This window comes from Mastigoproctus giganteus, chromosome 6 (genome assembly GCF_048544385.1).
Source record: "Mastigoproctus giganteus isolate SK-2022 chromosome 6, ASM4854438v1, whole genome shotgun sequence".
In the NCBI taxonomy this organism is placed as follows: Eukaryota; Metazoa; Arthropoda; class Arachnida; order Uropygi; family Thelyphonidae; genus Mastigoproctus; species Mastigoproctus giganteus.
The window spans coordinates 121,667,580-121,686,736 of record NC_143580.1 but is presented as its reverse complement, the minus strand read 5'-3'; the positions used below and the strand labels follow the sequence as shown (position 1 = coordinate 121,686,736).

General features: G+C 36.7%; 1 protein-coding gene and 1 non-coding gene across 3 annotated transcripts in view; one reads left to right on the top strand and one right to left on the bottom strand.

Moving 5' to 3' along the window:
• Positions 1-19,157, top strand: part of LOC150084544 (E3 ubiquitin-protein ligase Mdm2-like) — a 366,530-nt gene that overhangs the window by 63,780 nt on the left and 283,593 nt on the right. For both annotated transcript variants that reach the window (XM_090376480.1, XM_090376479.1), the window contains one exon: positions 3,960-4,093. In XM_090376480.1, the coding sequence (XP_090232606.1) occupies positions 3,960-4,093 (134 nt within the window). The remainder of the gene's footprint in view (positions 1-3,959; positions 4,094-19,157) is intronic.
• LOC150084546 (U1 spliceosomal RNA) lies at positions 1,613-1,774 on the bottom strand. Its single transcript, XR_016547136.1, has one exon. It is a non-coding gene; the product is annotated as a U1 spliceosomal RNA (small nuclear RNA).

Here is a 19,157-nt window from a genome sequence, read left to right as displayed (position 1 = left end):
ATCCCCCTTTGTTTCTCCCCAAGTCACAGCACTCACTAGTCTGTGATCTTTGCTTGCAGCTGTAGTCTGGGTCATGATTTCTATTTAAATATAGTTAATTAACAATGGAATTTAATAAAATTAATAAATATATAATAAATATTTTTGATTAATTGATAATCCCATACTATGCTAACAGATTCCTAATACAGTGCTTCGTATTACATTATCAGTTCGAGATATATTCGTTGCACTATTTCTTATCAATTACAATATGGCTGCTAGTTCAATATTGGTGCCAACACTGGGAGTCGTAACTTCCAAAAATCACTAGTTAAATTCAAAATAAGAAGCTAACGAATGCTACTAAACCTATTTAATATCTTTGTAAAAAACAATGTAGTATGTTAATTAATGAAGAATATGGTAAAAGTATCAAGATACGTATCCATTTACACCAACAAAAAATCCACCAACTGTTCTCTTCCGTGACCAGAGCGCTCCTTGACTTGCATAACTTCTCCACTAATGTTAAGTTTTTCCTAAGTTCTAATCTGTCTTGCACTCCTTGCCTCTTGTTTATTAACGAGTTTGTTTCCATTCTGGAAATCCTATCTATAATTTTGGTGATTGTAGTACTCTACATTCTACTATCATTGTGAAACTGTATCCTGCACAAACAGCTTCAACTTCACGAATATCCTTCAATTCCATTCTCGTCATCAGGTGGAGCAAAGAAAACTTAGTTTTAATCCCCCTAAAACTCAGAACTGTCTTATTCCTTCCAAAAAAGAGTATTCTGCTCCTTTCGTTATCTTCAATAAAAAGGAATAGTATTAATTTAGCATGTCAAAAATGTATGTGAAATTGGTGAAGACATGAATCTGGAAATCAAAGATATATTATGTGTAACAGGCAGTGGTATAGAAATAGGAAATAAAACAGGGTAATGGAAGGAAAAAGATTAATAAAAGAGAGGCAAAAATAGCAAAGAAGGAAAGTAAGAATGTCTGAAATCGCCCTCGTGTTAGTTTCTCCTTTCACTAAGGCTCTCTTAGCCAGGGCCCTCTCTCTTAGAGGTTCAGTATTTACACACCTAGCTTGCCTAGTATCCTTTAAACTCTTTTCTTTGCTTTTTATCTTTCTACTTTCTATTCTTTCTTCCATCCGTTCTGCTATTAATGAAATACGAGGGCGATTCGGACATTCTTACTTTCCTTCTACTTTGTTATTTTCGCCTCTTTTGCATGATACTCAGTACTAATGCACAGTACTTAGTACCGTGCATGAGTTTGAAGGGTATTAGAACCTATAGTACTTAGTGCTATAGGTTCTAATTCCTCTTGTGTTTGGGGTTTTCATAAAAAAAAAAAACTTTCAGCCTGATCGGTTAGGTCTATCATTCACAGTGGCCGCCTCAAGAGAACGGCATCCATATTAGTGTATAGATAACTGTCCATTTTCCATCTGGCCTTTACAGAGTCTGTAAAACACCACAATGACATAAACACATGGAGTTGGGGAAGACACCCGGTGCCTGTAGACCCTGAGGATTTTTACACTTTTGTCTGTTTTCCATCTTCTCCCCTTGTACACCACTTTCCAACAACAGCCTATTTTTTGATTATTAATGAAAGGGGAGCACGAACACAACCCCTACTCACAAAAATTCCATATTCCATTTATCCCAGTTTGGGAAAGTGCCAGGAGTCAGCTAACCTGTAGTGCAATGGGGAAGCCTCTCCCTGGAGGAGCCACCTTACTGATCACAGCCTCCTCAGCACCAGGTAAGTATGCTACTCACTTTTATGTAGCTAATGAAATGGTGTCTGCATATAATATAGGAAATGTTTTTTTTCTTTCTATTCATCACTAATGGTAATATTTTTAATATTTAAATTATATTTGCAATCTGATCTTTAAGAGAGAATGATTAATTGTTGCAAAATCATCATATTTTATGGAGTTTCTGGCCCATACCATAAAATAAAACTATTTGGAATTTTTATATTTTCCTATTTTTCTGCACTCCTAGGAAGAAATATCTTCAATTTGAGACCATTTTCAGTCTGATTGGTTAGGCTTATTGTTCACAATGGCTGCCTCAAGAAAATGGCTTCCTTATTAATATATAGATAATCTTCCAGTATTGACATCCCTTCTTTTAATGCTCTTTTTCTTCTACTGCCATGGTTGGACCTGTGAAGTTCCATATATTTTTTAAGCAGCTATAGTGTGCATTTTTATTTTTTTTTATTTTAAGTTCCAGAAAGGAGTAAATCCAGATATGATATTTCTTCCTCTTCAGTTTTGGGAAACAGATGATAAAGACTAAATTCTAGAGTTTGTTTCCATTTCCATGTTGTTTATCTCACAGAAATAGTTTCTGGTGTAGATGACATTTCTTTATATCATTTTTAACTTTGAAGGTAGAAAGGCTGCTCTTTACAGGTCAGTGTGTTTATTGTTGTATTTGCATGCTCTCCTCAGTTTTTTTTTTTTTTTTTTTTTTTTTTAATTCAGCATGTACATTAAGTGTATTTAGTGTGCAGGTTTTCAAGTGACATAAAAACGTTTTTTTCATATACTGAGGGGTGAAGGTTCATGTAAAATCAAATATTATTTACCAGAATATTAACGAAATATGAAAAATAGAACCCAGAAATGGTTGGGGGTGGGCTTATAGTACTGTTTAGTGCTGGTCTAGAAAGTGCTATAATGGAAGTTTACAGTATAAGTTTTGTTTCTCACTCTTTTCTCTTTGCTGTTATTCACATTAACTGCTGATTGTGCAGTGATCTAAAATGGAGTGTAGAGTATGCAAACACAGACTTCACAGACTTTTGGTTGTTCAATTTTGCTTAAGGACAACACCAGTTGATGATAATCCTGTTGTTCACTGATCTCTAGAAGGCATGGTTTTTACATTAAAATTAGGAAATTAATTAAAAAAAAACCTTATTTCCAACAATGAAAAACTTTTTTAAAATTAGTTTCAGTTTTATACCAAAGCTGATGGGTTGTACAGCATTTTTCCTGAATATAAGCAAGGTAGACCAGGACCTGCCTTGCTTATATTTAGGTTTAAGCCATTTGTCGTCTGGACCTCTTTTGTTATTGTTGCTAAATCTGGGTTGATCAGATTGTGATGACTAAGTGTGACTGTTTAGATTTTATGATTTTTTAATTTTAATTTTAGCATCTGCTTTTTTCTCAGTGGGTAAGTTGTTCTCTTGTCATTGGTTTGGCCTAAAAACATCACAGTATACTTTTTAAATGAATGGAAGCTGATGATTTTACTTTGAAGGAAAATAAAACAAAACAAAAAAATAAATAAAAAATACAGTGGTTGTATAGAATGTCTGCTCTTCAGTACATGTGTTTAGTTTCTGGCCATACAATGCAGTTGTGTCCCCTCTCCTCATGCTACAACCATTGTATTATTAGTGGTATTAGTATTATTATTATTTTATTTTATCTCTTTAAATAAAATCAGTTTATATTAGTTTTAAAAGTACCCCGATAATTGATTTTAGTCTAAACTTAGGATGGGAAACAACTTTTTGATTAGGCAATTTTTAAATTTAGAGATTGTCATATCTAAACAGTAACATTTAGTACAATTTTAACAACAAATTCAAAAATTTCAGTTCAAATATGACAAAAAAGATCTGGACAACAAATAGCATAAACCTAAAACCAAGTGAGGTTAGACACTGGTGCCACTAAGCCAGATAGACTCCAATGTCTTAAACACCCTGTATATATATTTTTTAAAGAACCAGTGTTTCATATCTTGTATGATAGAGAGAATTCAAAATTATTACTGAGAGGGGGAATTTGAATGTATATATATATATATAAATTATAAGAATTATATACATTAACTTCAGAGACAGTATCCTTGTACAGTATAAGTTACTTTAATGCAGAAGTATTTTCAGTATTTGGAATAGCTTAATGCTAATTTTGTTATTTAGGTTCTGGATTTCCTAAAAGAATACATTTCTTCTCGCAAATTGTTTGATCCCCTTTCTCCTCGGCACATATATTGTCATGATGATGAATTGGGGATTGTTCTGGGAGTACAGCAGTTCACTGTCAGTGATGTAATGTAAGCATTCTTTTTTTCCTGGAGTTTATTTTTATTCAAGAAATTTGAAATATTCTTATAAAGCAGAAGGGATTCATTAATATAAAATCTGAGAAAGGTTATTTAAAAAAAGTTTATTTATAGATTGATTATAATCAGTATAAATTTTATGATTATCCCTTTTTGTACCCTAAATTCTATTGTACAAAGGCCACTCAAAAAATAAAAACCCACCCACATACTTTTTCTAAATTTATTCTACAGTACTTTTACAATGCATGCAACATATGTAACAATGTACCTATAAACAAAATGCATCTTCCCTCTTATTATGCCACGGATATTGTTGTCCACAAATGGCAGTCATCAGATGGCTTCCTCTGTGAAAGTCTCAAAAATAGTATACTGTTTTTGAATTCTTGACGTTGAGAAAAGGCGACTATCCACCACATGACAATTTTATTGAATCATCCCAACGAGGCATTGGTACAAATATTGCCACTTTTTTTAAATAAGGGGAAAAAAAAAAAAAAAAAAAAAAACCAATCCAGCAAACCATAAATTTATTCCAGATGCCACCAACCACCCTTTGTGTATACTTAATTTTGTCAATTAACGCCAGGTTGCTTTCTTACCTTTCTTACAGGTTTATATAGACCTCTGTTTGATTTCAGAAATTCACTACTAGCCCTGGTGATCAGCCCATAGTGAATTCAGCTGTCAAGCTCCATATTAGAGTGATACCCAACCACTGAAAGGTTGTTGTTGATATATATATATATATACACATTGTAGCAAAATATATACTGCAGCAAAAATGTCTAAGATATAACACAACCATTTGGAATAAAAGGTTATATTGTCTTTGATAGTGTCAATCGTTAGAAAGACCATTTGTAGACTTCAACGTCCTCTTTATATCATATAATGTAATAGTCAAAAATTTTCTGAAAGGATGTTCCCTTGAACCTTCTAAAATAGTTGATGTGCAGTATCAACTAATTATGATTTTATTGAACATTGTTGAATAGCATTCAAAGGTGGCCAAGAGTTATAAAAAATATATATATATATAATTCTGGAATGGATGGTGTTAATATGAAGGATCTGTATGATCAGTTTCTCAATATTTATTAAATTAGCAACAAAAGAAAAGGGCGCCTCCGTAGCCAGGTGGGAAGGAGCAGCAGTGCATAGCACACGCTTCTTGATTAGACCGGGGTTCGAGCCCGTCACCACCAAATATGGAGGATGCGGAAAGGTCAGGGAATGACCACCGCATATCCCCGAGCAATATGGCCTTAGTTGCTAATGCTCCTAAAAACCAAAACAACAACAAAAGAAAAAAGGTAGTGATATTTTTATGTAGAATTTATGCTTGACAGTTGCATGGAGGAAGCATCAAATTGTTACCAATGAAAAAAATAATACAGCCAGTCCTCTTTTAACACGGTAGTTGTCTTTCTAGAAACCCTCATGCAATGCAAAATCGTGCTGTATAAATAACAGGCCTTATGGGAAAAGTAGGGTTAGGTGCTGACCACCCAAGATTGAACACACATTTGTAACCAAAACATTACCAAACACAATAAATAATCATAATAAAATACTTACATATTTTATTACAATTTTTATGTAATAAAATATTGCTAATGCTTTTGCTTTTATTGTAAGCAAACTTGTTCCTGATCTATTCTTTGTTTGATCTTCTATCCAAACAGATAACAGACATTCCATATCTTCTAATTCTTTGTGTCTTGATCCAGTGTCTTTTGTTACACTTTGAGTTGTTCCTGCTATAAAAGTTGCTTTTATTTTCTCTTCATTCTTTCTAATTGTCCTCAGCTGTTGGGTTATGTTATTTCCTAACCTAACCTTAAAGGTTAAATTAGGAAATAAGGTTTCCTAACTTTGTCTTTCATGCTGACATGTCAATCAATATATTGTTCTCAATAACACGCACTGTCTGTTTACCAAGAATGCAGGGAGAAACTGCGGTAGCGGAAAACTATAGGTAACAAGTTATCCATAGTTTGCCGTGGTTTTCATGTTAGCATTCTTTATCTTAGCCACTCTTCTTTTTCTCTCTGAATCTGCAGTATCATGCAGGTTCAGAGAGAAAAAGCAGCATGCTCCTTTTCACACCGTTTTCAAGTATTTTACTAATTTTTAGGGAATAAAGCACAATTGCAGTATAAAAAGAACAAAAACGAGGAGGTACATTTGATACATACAAACAAAGCACAGTGCACGTGTAGCAAATGCAGTAAGTGTTGCTTTCAGCTGTTGTGATTCCGCCACGTTCGACTGCCATTTCTTGTAAATGCAAAGCTGAATCATGCATAAGCAAATTCGGTTCGTGTTATAAGTGACATCATTCCCCTATTTATAAATTGTGTATGATCAAATTCATGTAGTGTAAATGCATGTTATAAGAGGTGATTGTATAATATTACTGAGGGAATTTGCTTACAACTTCACATGATACTTAACATTATTTAAATATGTCAACCTAAAAGGAATAGATAAAATATCTCTCTCTCTCTCTCTCTCTCTCTCTCTCTCTCTCTCTCTCTCTCTCTCTCTCTCTCTCTCTCTCCAGTTTAGTGTCTCTTTATATATTAGATAATATTAGACATTTTCTTTAAATAAACAAATGCAAACAAAAGTTGGCATGTATGTGCTGTTGAAACAGATTATTTTGAATTATTCTGTACAAAATAATATGCCTGAGAACTTTATCTAAAGTAGAACTTTATCTATAGCCTTTGGAATCAGAAATTATTGGACATTGAATGGATTTCTCACCTCCTATAGTCAGATTTATCTGCATTGATATAATTAAAAAAAATAATAAAATATAATCAGGCCCTTGTAGGCATTTTTAATTGCATACAGTAAGAATAAATGAGAAATTACAACAGAAAGTTATCATGTATTTTCAGACTTGCCAACTTTTAGAAATTGCATAATTCTGATATTATGCTTTAGTGTTTAATCATCAGGTTGCATTAATTATATCGATAGATAAATTTAAGAACAATAGCATAGCATAGTTGCCAGTTCTTTTGATTTACGGTCTTTTTTCCCTGATTTGATTATTCTCTCTCCATCTTGTAATACCTTCGTTACAAAGAGTTTCCTGTCTTTTTGCAAAAACAGTTTTTCCTCCATATTTTTCATTTTGCAAAAAATATCATAAAAATATGTTAAAATTGTATTAGATATAATGAACAGAGCTGTAATGCTCAATACGTTCTACGTTGATATCAATATTTGTAAAATAATCAGAGAGGTTTTCCTCAATATAGTACATAGAACACTTCCGTATGATACTCTCCAGAAATTAAAATGAAAAAATCAAAAAACTTACATTAGAGTAAAAAATAATTAAAAATCAATTTTTAACCCAATAAAACTCAATTTAACGCAATTAAAAATAGGAAAATTAATTAAAAGAATTTTAACGAAAAAATTGCAAAACGATTTTACTTCCTGAAGCTGACAACGCTTTTCGACCATATGTCATGAAATCGAAAAGCGTTGTCAGCTTCAGGAAGGAAAATCGTTTTGCAATTTTTTCGTTAAAATTCTTTTAATTAATTTTCCTATTTTTAATTGCATTAAACTGATTTTTAATTGTTAAATCGAGTTTTATTGTGTTAAATTAATTTTTAATTATTTTTTACTCTCGTAAGTTTTTCCATTTTTTTGTTTTAATTTCTGGAGAGTATCATACAGAAGTGTTCTATGTACTATATTGAAGTAAACCTCTGATTATTTTACAAATGTTAAAATTGTATTTAAAAAAAAAAAAAAAATTCTGTGGATTTCTGCTTATTTTCATTAAAGAATTCAGCAGAAGATGTGCTAGCCTTCATTTCTAAACAGAAACACAGGACAATAGCATTGTTTTCAGTAATGTGTGACCTGATATTGCCATGGGAGATGTCTTTGTGTGTGCACACGATGCAAGGACTGTAACGAAATCAGGCCCCAACTCAGTGTTCTTATGGGCCTATATGAGAGCTTGAAGGACAGGGTGGAGTGGATGCCCTCGAAGGATCTAAATTGAGGGGCCCATCAAGCACTCAGCTGCCCACATCAACACCAGAGCTTGCACTTGGTCATCACACAACACAGCGGTAACCCCCAAGGCAGAATGCGCTGGTCCCACAGGAACTAGTAGTTGTTGGTGACTCTATTGTCAGGGAAACAGGGAACATGCTTTGTAAAAAGGATAGGTGGAACAGGACCAGGGTATGTCTGCCAGTGGCAAAGGTTGATGACGTAGAGCGGATATCATCTTTTAAGGGCACAAAAGGAGATATAGTTGTACATGTTGGCACTAATGATATTAAGAGTAGGAGACCGGCAGAATTACTTAACAAGTACAGGTCACTGTTGGAAAAAAGCCGTGAATTAGGGTTGAATTTGAAAGTGTCTGCAATTCTGCCTAGGCATGATAGGAGGCAGTATATGATGAAAGCCTTGTCGATCAATTCGGCCCTGAAAAGATTGTGCAAGGCTCAAGGGGTAGAATTTTTTCAGCCTGGTCTTTACTTGTTAACAGGAGAGACTGCTTCTAGGATAGGATAGGATACACTTAAATAGAAAGGGTGCAAAAATATTTGCTGATGCCATCGAGGCAGTTAGGTGGGTCAGAAAACTGCTAGCTTGGGGGGGGATACAAGGACTAATAGATTAACAGTAGCCACTGGCAGAGGTGAAAGTGATTCTTGCACTGCTTCTATTGGAATGAGCAGCAGCCTGGAAAACAAGATGCAGGATATTTCAGAGACTGCTGGGAGTCATTCCGGTACGAGTAAACACATGGGTTGTGTTAGGGTAGCTAAGAATAGGAACAGGTGCATGTATACTTCAGGGATAGGATACACTTAAATAGAAAGGGTGCAAAAATATTTGCTGATGCCATCGAGGCAGTTAGGTGGGTCAGAAAACTGCTAGCTTGGGGGGGATACAAGGACTAATAGATTAACAGTAGCCACTGGCAGAGGTGAAAGTGATTCTTGCACTGCTTCTATTGGAATGAGCAGCAGCCTGGAAAACAAGATGCAGGATATTTCAGAGACTGCTGGGAGTCATTCCGGTACAAGTAAACACATGGGTTGTGTTAGGGTAGCTAAGAATAGGAACAGGTGCATGTATACTTCTGTGTACTCCAATGCTAGGAATTTGGTAAATATATTTGATGAATTTGAGGTATTGCTCAAAGCATCAAAGGCGGATATTGTTGGGATATCAGAGACGAGGTGTCACACAGATATAAGGAATGCAGAAATGGAATTTGGGGAGTACAATGTGTACAAAAAGGATAGATAGGAAGGGAGGAGGGGTTATGCTATTTGTTAAGAAACACATAAAATCCAAGGAAGTGAAGCCAGTCGACATGCTGGACAGTGCAGTGTCGAGTCAGTTTGGTGTGACATAAGCACTGGGAGATCAAAATTGAGAGTAGGAGTGTGCCATAGGCCTAATGGGACTTAGAGAGGGAAGGGGGCTTAGAGGGGAATAGGTAGGGGGCTTAGAGGGGAATAGGTAGGGGGCTTAGAGGGGAACAGGTATCCTGTGTGTTATCAGACACTCAGCCTAAAACACTGATGGATCCAATATCTCTCTATTACAGAAGATTTAGGAGAAGTCCGGTTGGCCTGCCTCCCTAAAATCCACTCATGCACACCTTCTCGATGGTAAGCCCTGTTACGTCACTTAGGTGGCAACGAACGTGTAGAGTGGTTCTCTTCAAGACGCCTGGTCAGCGTGAAGAGGAAAAGACCAAACCCTCCAGCAATGAGAGCACAACAATACAAATGGCCCTCAGTCCCCAGCAGCTTTCACTCTCCCTCTTACGGCAGCGAGAGGATCAGAGTGGAAGCAGAGGGTGCTAAGAATCTCTGGGTACGACCAGGCTGCCATGCACGGAAACTGAACTTGGCCTGTTATAACGTACGATCACTCATCGGTGAAGACAGGATATTAGAGCTGGAAAAGGAATTAGAAAATGTGAATTGGAATATCATCGGTTTGGCTGAAACAAGAAGAAGAAATGAATCACTTATAAGTTTATCAAGTGGAAATCTGCTGTACACCAATGGAAACAGTGAAAGGAGTGAAGGTGGAGTTGGGTTTCTGGTCCATAAAGATTTTAAAAACAACATTTTGGAATTCAAAAGTACATCACCAAAGGTGTCAAGACTAATACTCAAGATTTCTAAGAGGTACAAGCTAAAGATTATAATGATTTATGAACCAACATCGAGCCATGATGATGAAGAGGTTGAAGAAATGTACACTGAAATTGAGAGTCTTCTAGATGAGCAGAAAACCCACTACACTATTATTATGGGGGACTTCAATGCTAAGGTTGGAAAAAGGCAAAACAGTGCAGAAAGAGGAACTATAGGAAATTTTGGAATTGGTGAAAGAAATAAAAGAGGTGAAAGACTTGTGGAATTTGCAGAATCTCAAGGAATGTCAGTAATGAACACTTTTTTCAAGAAAAGTGTGAACAGAAAGTGGACATGGAAGAGTCCAAATGGATTAACAACTAATGAAATCGACTTCATCCTCACTAACAGAAGATATATTGTGAATGATGTTACCGTCCTGAATAAGGTAAATGTTGGAAGTGATCACAGAATGGTAAGATGTACACTTGATATAGATGTAGGAAAGGAAAGGAAAAAACTGACTCGAGTAAATAATACAAAGGTCTTTGAGATAACAGAGGAGGAGAAAAAGCAGTATGTACTGGAACTTAAGAACAAGTTTGAGCTTCTGCAGACTGCTCAGGACCAAGATATCGACGAGGAATATTACAACTTTCTGAAAGTGATAAAGCCCAAGAAACCCATAGGGAAACAGAAATCCAAAGAAGAAAAAATTAGTCAAGAAACATTTGTCATGATGAACCAAAGACGACAAATGAAGAGCAAGAAAAACACTGAAAGAAAAGCAAGAACTGAAAGCAAGAAAAAGAAAGAGACTCAGAGAGTAGATAAGAAGATATAACACAAGAAAAGTAGAACAAGCATTAAGGGAAAACAAAGGATTGAAATCAGCAGCCATGAGCAGAAATACAGAAAGACAAATGATACAGAAACAGAAGAATATAGAGTTGGTGTACTTATAAACAGCAGAGAAGGCATAATTCAAATAGCAGAAGACTACTATAGAGAATTATACAAGGAGCGAGGGAATGATACCAGCAGTGGGGAAGATGGATTGCAAAGTAGCAACACATACGACATACCCGATATTCTTCCTGATGAAGTAGAACATGCATTGAAGAATCGGAAAGCCCCGGGGGAAGATGAAGTTACTGTAGAGTTGTTAAAATTGGGAGGAAGAGACATAACACAAAAACTGGCAAGGCTCTTCACAAAGTGCATTAGAAAAGGTGTGTGCCTAAGCAATGGAATAATGCAATCATAGTTTTGCTGCATAAGAAAGGAGATAAATCAGAAATTGGAAATTATAGACCAATTAGCTTGTTATCCCAAATCTACAAGTTGTTCACAAGGGTAATTACTAACAGATTAGAAAGAATACTTGATGAGAATCAACCGAAAGAGCAAGCTGGCTTTAGGACAGGATTCTCAACTATGGATCACCTTCACGTAATATCACAGATAATGGAGAAAGCAAATGAATATAAAACACCATTATGCCTGGCATTTGTGGATTATGAAAAGGCATTTGACTCCATACAGCATAAGGCAATGTTTGGGGCACTGGAAAGACAAGGCATAGATACTCCATATATTATGATTTTGAAGAAAATATATGAGAGTGCTACATCCTTTATTAGACTTGACAAAGACAGTAGGAAATTTAAAATCGAGAAAGGAGTTCGACAAGGGGACACAATATCTCCGAAGCTGTTTACTGCTGCCCTTGAGGAAGCTTTCAGAAGATTAGACTGGTCGCAGAAAGGAGTCAATGTGAACGGAGAGTACCTAAACCATTTACGATTTGCAGATGACATTGTGGTCATAAACCACGATCCCAAAGAATTAGAGGAAAATCTTAATCAGTTATGCACAGTTAGTAAGGATTTTGGACTAAAGATGAATATGGCTAAAACAAAAGTAATGATGAACAAGTATGCCACGGAAAGGGAAATAATGATTGAAGGAGCAGTAATTGAAAAGGTGGAGTCATATACTTATCTGGGACAAGTTATTAGCTGTAATAATGATAAATGGCTGGAAGTCAAGAGAAGAATAAATTTTGGATGGATAGCATTCAGGAAATATAGTCACATACTGAAGAGCAATATCCCAGTTTGTCTGAAACGTAAAATAATGAATCAATGTATACTCCCCACCATGACTTATGGAAGTGAAACTTGGGCACTCACCAAAAGAATGGAAGAGAAGCTAAGAACTACACAGCGAAGAATGGAACGAATTATATTGGGAATCAGACTGTTAGATAAGAAGAGAAACACATGGATTAGGCAGCAAACTCAAGTAAAGGACATTCTTATCAAAACTAAAGAACTAAAATGATCTTGGGCAGGCCACATAGCTAGAAGACATGATGACAGATGGACTAAGAAAATAACAGAATGGTACCCAAGAGGAGCTAGAAGAAAACCTGGAAGACAAAGGCGGAGATGGATAGATGAAATTCATGAGTTTTTGAGTAGTAAATGGATGGCCAGGGCTCAAAACAGAAGGAACTGGAAAGTTGCTGGAGAGGCCTTCATCCTGCAGTGGATTGAAAATTGGCTGATGATGATGATGATAGGCCTAATGACTCTGATGAGTATAATAAGAAACTGTACAGGGAAATAGAGTGGGCCAGTAAATCAGAGAGTCTTATAATGGGGGATTTTAATTTCTCAGATATTGACTGGAATTTGTGGGTTGGTCACTCACACACTAGCAAAGCTTTTGTGGATTTATTGGATGATTGTTTTCTACATCAGCATGTTCGGGAGGCAACTAGAGGGAGTAATACTCTGGATCTGATTATCAGCAGTGATTCTTCACGCATTAAGAATCTGCAGATAAAGGAGGAACCACTAGGTGGCAGTGATCACAATGTGCTGAAGTGGGATTTACTCAAAGAGATAACTACCATGAGGATTAAAGAAAGAGTTTTTGCTTTCGTAAAGGCGACTACGATGATCTGAGAAAGTATTTAAATTCTATACAGTGAGACCAACTGATGATGTTAGCAACAGCAAATTCAAAATGGGAAGCATTCAAGGAACTTATCTTGGAAGCTACTAGGCTTTACATACCAACTAAGAAATATTGTTCAAGGTTTAGGCCTAAGTGGATGTCAGATGAACTAATGAGACATATGGCAGAGAAGAAAAATGCATGGGATACATATAAATTAACAGGTGATACAGAAGCCTATGATAGATATAAGCTTGTCTGTAACCAAGTTACAAAGGAGATTAGGCAAGCAAAGGCAGATTATTAGAAATCTTTGGCAAATGATGCAAAGAAAAACAGCAAAGAGTTTTTTACTTATGTAAACTCCAGAAGGAAGGGGATGAATCAGTTTGGTCCACTTGATATTGATGGTTCAACTGTTGATGATCCTGCTCAGGTAGCTAACAAACTAAATGAATATTTTGCATCGACATTCACACATGAGGGGTTATTCAGCGAGGGGAATGCCAGAGGTGTATTCAACTCTGGCAGTAAGCTAGATAATCTTGTAATAACTGAGAGTAAAGTGGAGGAGAAATTGTTGAAGATAAACACAAGAAAGGCACCTCGGGTGGATGGGATCTATCCAGTTATATTAAAGGAGGCAGCAAAGGAAGTAAGCAAATCCTTAGCCATAATTATGAGAGCTTCCTTGGACTCAAGGGAAGTACCATTGGACTGGAGATGTGCAAATGTGACCCCAATTCACAAAGGAGGATCAAAGCCCAGATCAAAGATACAGTGGTCTCAGAAAGTTTTTAAATTCTGTACAGTGGGATCAACTGAAGATGTTACCAACAGTAAATTCTAAGTGGAAGCATTCAAGGAATTAATCGTGGATGCTACTAAAAGTTTCATACCTATTAAGAAATATTGTTCAAGGTTTAGGCCTAAATGGTTATCTAATGAACTAATGAGACTCGTAACAGAGAAGAAAAATGGATGGGATGCATATAAATTATCAAGCGACTCAGAAGCCTATGGCAGATATAAGCTAGTCTGTAATCAGATCACAAAGGAGGTTAGGCAGGGAAAGGCAGATTACGAGAAATCCTTGGCAAAAGATGCTAAGAAGAACAGCAAGGATTTCTTTACTTACGTAAACTCTAAAAGGAAGGGGGATGAATCTGATTGGTCCACTTGACATCGATGGTTCAACTGTTGATGATCCTGCTCAGGTAGCAAACAAACTGAATGAGTATTTTGCATCTACATTCACACGTGAGGAATTATTAAGGTTTGAAAATGGCAGAAGGTTATCAAATTGTAGCAGGATACTTAATGATTTTGTAATAACTGAGAGCAAAGTGGAGGAGAAATTGTTGAAGTTAAACATAAAAAAGGCATCTGGGGTGGATGGGATCTATCCAGTTATATTAAATGAGGCAGCAAAGGAAGTAAGCAACCCCTTAGCCATAATTATGAGAACTTCTTTGGACTCAGGGGAAGTCCCCACATACTGGAGATGTGCAAATGTAACCCCAATTCACAAAGGGAGATCTAAAGGTGACATGAGTAATAACAGACCAGTTAGTTTAAATTCTGTTTCTGGGAAAATAATGGAGGCACTGGTTAAAAAGCCCTGCAGGATCATCTACACAATACTTCGGTTATAGTTCAAACACAGCATGGGTTTTTTAAGGGGAAAACTTGTCTGACCAGTTTGATTGGATACTATGATGTGGTCATAAAGGAACTGGATGCAAAGAATAATTTTGATATCATATACTTGAATCTTAGGAAGGCTTTTCATTTTGTAGCACATGGAAGACTGCTGCACAAATTGGAGCAGTGTGGCATTGGAGGCAAATTGCTGCTATGTATAAAGGGATGGTTGATTGGGAGAAGACAGAGAGTGGATGTCGCTCTTCGCTGACTAATGTTATTAGTGGAGTCCTCTCGGGTTCAATGTTGGGCCCACTGTTATTTTGTATATTTATCAATGATATTGATGAAGGTTTATCAGGCTTAATGTCGAAGTTTGCAGATGATACAAAGTTTGGCATTGTTGTTAATGACAGCGTGGTACTGCAACAGGATCTGGAAAATTTTGGCAGATTGGTGGGAAGTGGCAACTAAATTTAACATTGATAAATGGAAAGTACTGCATACGGGATAGAAGTAACCCCAGAGAAATGTATCAACTGTGGAGTACTATACTTATGGGTAGAAAATGAAAAAAGACCTGGGGGTATTTGTGCAGTCAGATATGAAGTTTTCTGAGCAATGCAGAGAGGCTGCTGGAGTAGGTCATGGAGTATTGTCAATGATGTACAAGAATTTTGCTAGTATTGGAAAAGGTGATTATCCCTTTGTATAAGGCAATGGTCAGGCCATGCCTTGAGCACTGCATACAGGTCTGGAGTCCTAATTTTAGGAAGTATGTAGAATTGCTTGACTGTGTACAGAGAAGGACAACAAGATTGGTTAGGGGAATGAAGGGGGTCATCTTACCAAGAAAGTCTTAAGTTCTGCAAATTTCAGCCACTGTAGAGACTAGGTACCTGTGAGGTGATTGGATTGAGGTGAATAAAGCCTTGAATGGGTTGAACACGCTGAATTCTGATGGGATTCTTCCCCTTGCACAGATTATGAACCTGAGGGGGCATGAGTTGATATTGAGGAAAGACAGTTGTAAAATAGATGTATGGAAATTTGCCTTTAGCCAGCATGTGGCTAATTACTGGAACAAACTTCCATCTGTTGTTGTGGAAATTGATAGCTTAAATAAGTTCAAGGAGCAACTGGAGAAACTTTTATAGGGAATGGACGTGTGAATTTTTTTTTTTTTGGCTTATTCTGCATAAGGTCATACTCTTACTTTCTTTTATCATGTGCCACTATTACTATTACATCTTGGGTGGTGACCCCAAAACTACTCTGAGGCTTCTAGATTCCATTCAAAAGAGGGCAATTAAGTTAATTAATGACTCATCTCTAACAGAGTCTCTGCACTCTGTCTCGTAGATGTTCTGTTTCTGCTGTATGTCTTTTCTATAGATATTTCCACGGGCACTGTTTTCCTGAATTGGCTTCTAGAATTCCTGCTCTGTTTTCCAAAACAGTCTGAACACGTTCTGCAACCAGTCAATATCCTCTTGATATCTTACTTCAAACTCACAGAACCAACTTTTCTTCTTCCTTATTTTTCATCCAACTTCCACTCTCTATAACAACCTTCCTTTATATGTATTTCCTGTAAATTACAATCTACATGAGTTTGCAAGTCTAATTAATGTCAACAAATATCTCCTTCCATTTTCTCAACCTTCAACCCACGCATAGTACTAAGTACTATAGTTTCTAATACCTGTCATGTTTGCAGTTTTAATTTAAAAAAAAAATTGTGCTGACTACATATTTCCACTCCACGTGATGGAAGTGAATTCCAACAATCAGTCACTCTCTATTGAACACAGTTTTGCACATCTATTCTATAACTATTCTTTTTTTGATTTAAATGTCTCCCATTGTGTGTGTGTGTGTGTGTGCGTGTGCGTGCGTGTGTTGTCCAAGAAAGAGTAATAATGCCGGCATTTAATTGATTCAATCCATCTTAAGCCTTAAACACGTGAAATCAGGTCTCCTTATAGCTGCCTAGTTTCCAAGTGCTCCAATTTGTAGAATTGGTATTTTATTGCAGGAGTATACTTTTGTCCTTGACTAATCTTATTGATTTTCATACCAGTTCCAACAGATCCACATCCTTCTTAAAATGAGGCTTCCAGAACTTGATGCAGTATTCAAGGTGGCCTAACTATTGCCATATAGATTGGTGATTAACAATGGGATAATCACCTCCTTGTTGCCCCTTTTGGCAAGCTCACAGAATCCCATGAGGTGATCTTGTGGCCTGACTGAATTTCTCAGAGAAATTCAGTCAGACTATACAATTATATACATCTCTTTGTATCTCTTTGTATTAAAACTGGACAATGTTTGATGATTGCTAACATCGTGGATCATTCATAATTTGTGAATGGTCTATCATGTAAACTAATGAAAACTGGATAACAAATTTACTTACATCTTCAGCCTTTCTATCACGAGTTAGAAAAGAGTAGTTGTAATGGAAATGGGAAAATTTTTTTTCTGCTCTGAGAAACTTGAAAATGTAGAATCACAGAATAGCCCATGATATTTGATAACAGCTGAAAGTTATCAAGCTTCAGCTTGATAACTTTCTTTTTCTGCCTATAAAGCAAATGAAAATCTGTGCGAATGGCTGAGTTTTTTTTGTTTCGTTTCCCACACTTGTTTCCCAAGTTTCTCCTTCAAGTAACTTTGCAACAAATTTTCCCACCACAAATGAAAACAGAACAGATACATATAAAAGCGTTATAAAATGCATTATTCATGGCCAGCAACAAAGTCTGGGGCCTGTTGTCTGTATAGAGACAAAGCAATAGACACGGGTAGAATGTTGTTGTGAAAATGAAAAATGAACCTCAAAACCATAAATTTAACGTAACTTCATGCTTTGGAGTGAGTGAAGTAGACTCTACTCTCTCTGCCTGGTCATTGTTTAATCCGCTCTCTGAACACCACAGGATAAATGCTAATTACAAGAAGGGTTCCTCCCAATGCACTGGTCAGTTTCACAATGTCATATGCGAGAATCAAAGAATACGCAATTTAGATGTGTGATTAGCATAGTAATAACTCATTTGTAGTCCTTGTAGTTTTTCGCTTCAAATGAACCAAAAAAAAAAAAAGGCCAAATCTAGAGCAAAAGGCATTAAAATGGCAACACTGCCCATACCATTGGTCTTGAGGTTGTCACAGACATTCTCTCAGATATGCCAGACAAGCTGTACTTGCTACCTGGGAGTCTAAAACGTTGATGGAACTGATATTCGGGTGACATTCAAGTCAAGTGGACCCAATTTTGGCAAAGTCCAGACAGTTTGTGACAGCCAAATCCTCTGCTTGCGCCTTCACGATGGGGACTATTAGTAATCCTGGGTATAACCTCCATCCACAAGCAAATTGTGGGTGACCACCCAGGTGTGAACCAACACAAGCAGGGGTTGAGGTGTGACGCCCACACCACATGGAGGAACGCCGCCCCTATGTGTTACCACGCAATACTATGTGGTAGATGACTCTCATCAACTGGTGCAATACCACCACTTTTCTTATTGGAACTTGAAGTGGTGGAACCCAGGTTTAGTCTCCAGAGCGAAGTTCTGGTCAACCCTTCCCCATCTTTTCCATCATGCAGTATCACTGATGACTTTTGAGGTTATAATGAACATCATGTCAAGAATCCAATTTTCTTTAGATTTCGAGGGTACAGCTCTAAAACGGTGTTCGCAGGCCGGCTGCTAGTGTTCGCAGACCAAACCTATTGGTAATTCTTTAGGAGATTTCTGGATCAGCTAGTGTATAACCTTGCTACCTCTACTCTGCCAGATAGTGACTGGTGGGAGTCCGAGTAGTGTGTATGCAGGGGGGCATTGTCGAGGCCATGTTATATCAAGGATCTGAGTATATTCCTACCATGTGTACGCCATATCCAAAAATTTCATTACTTCATACAGAATGTCCCCCCCAACCACTTTTTCTTACTATTGAATACACCATGAATTGTCAACCTAATAGAGTAAGCTTCTCTGTGAAAAGATCTAAATCTCCCAAACATTTCCTAGTTCATTTCACAAATATACGTGGTCTCAATTCTAATCTCAAAGATGTCCATTTCCACTTGCAGTCTGCCAAACCCCATGTACTTTTTCTGACAGAATCTCAGTTATCGTTTGATTCAACTACTGTTCATCTCAGTTGCCCAAATTGTTCGCTGTATTCGCCTCAAAGCTGGTACCTGTACATATGTCCATTCCAGTATTCCCTGTCAGAGACTTGGTAATTTGGAATTTCCTCTCTTCAAT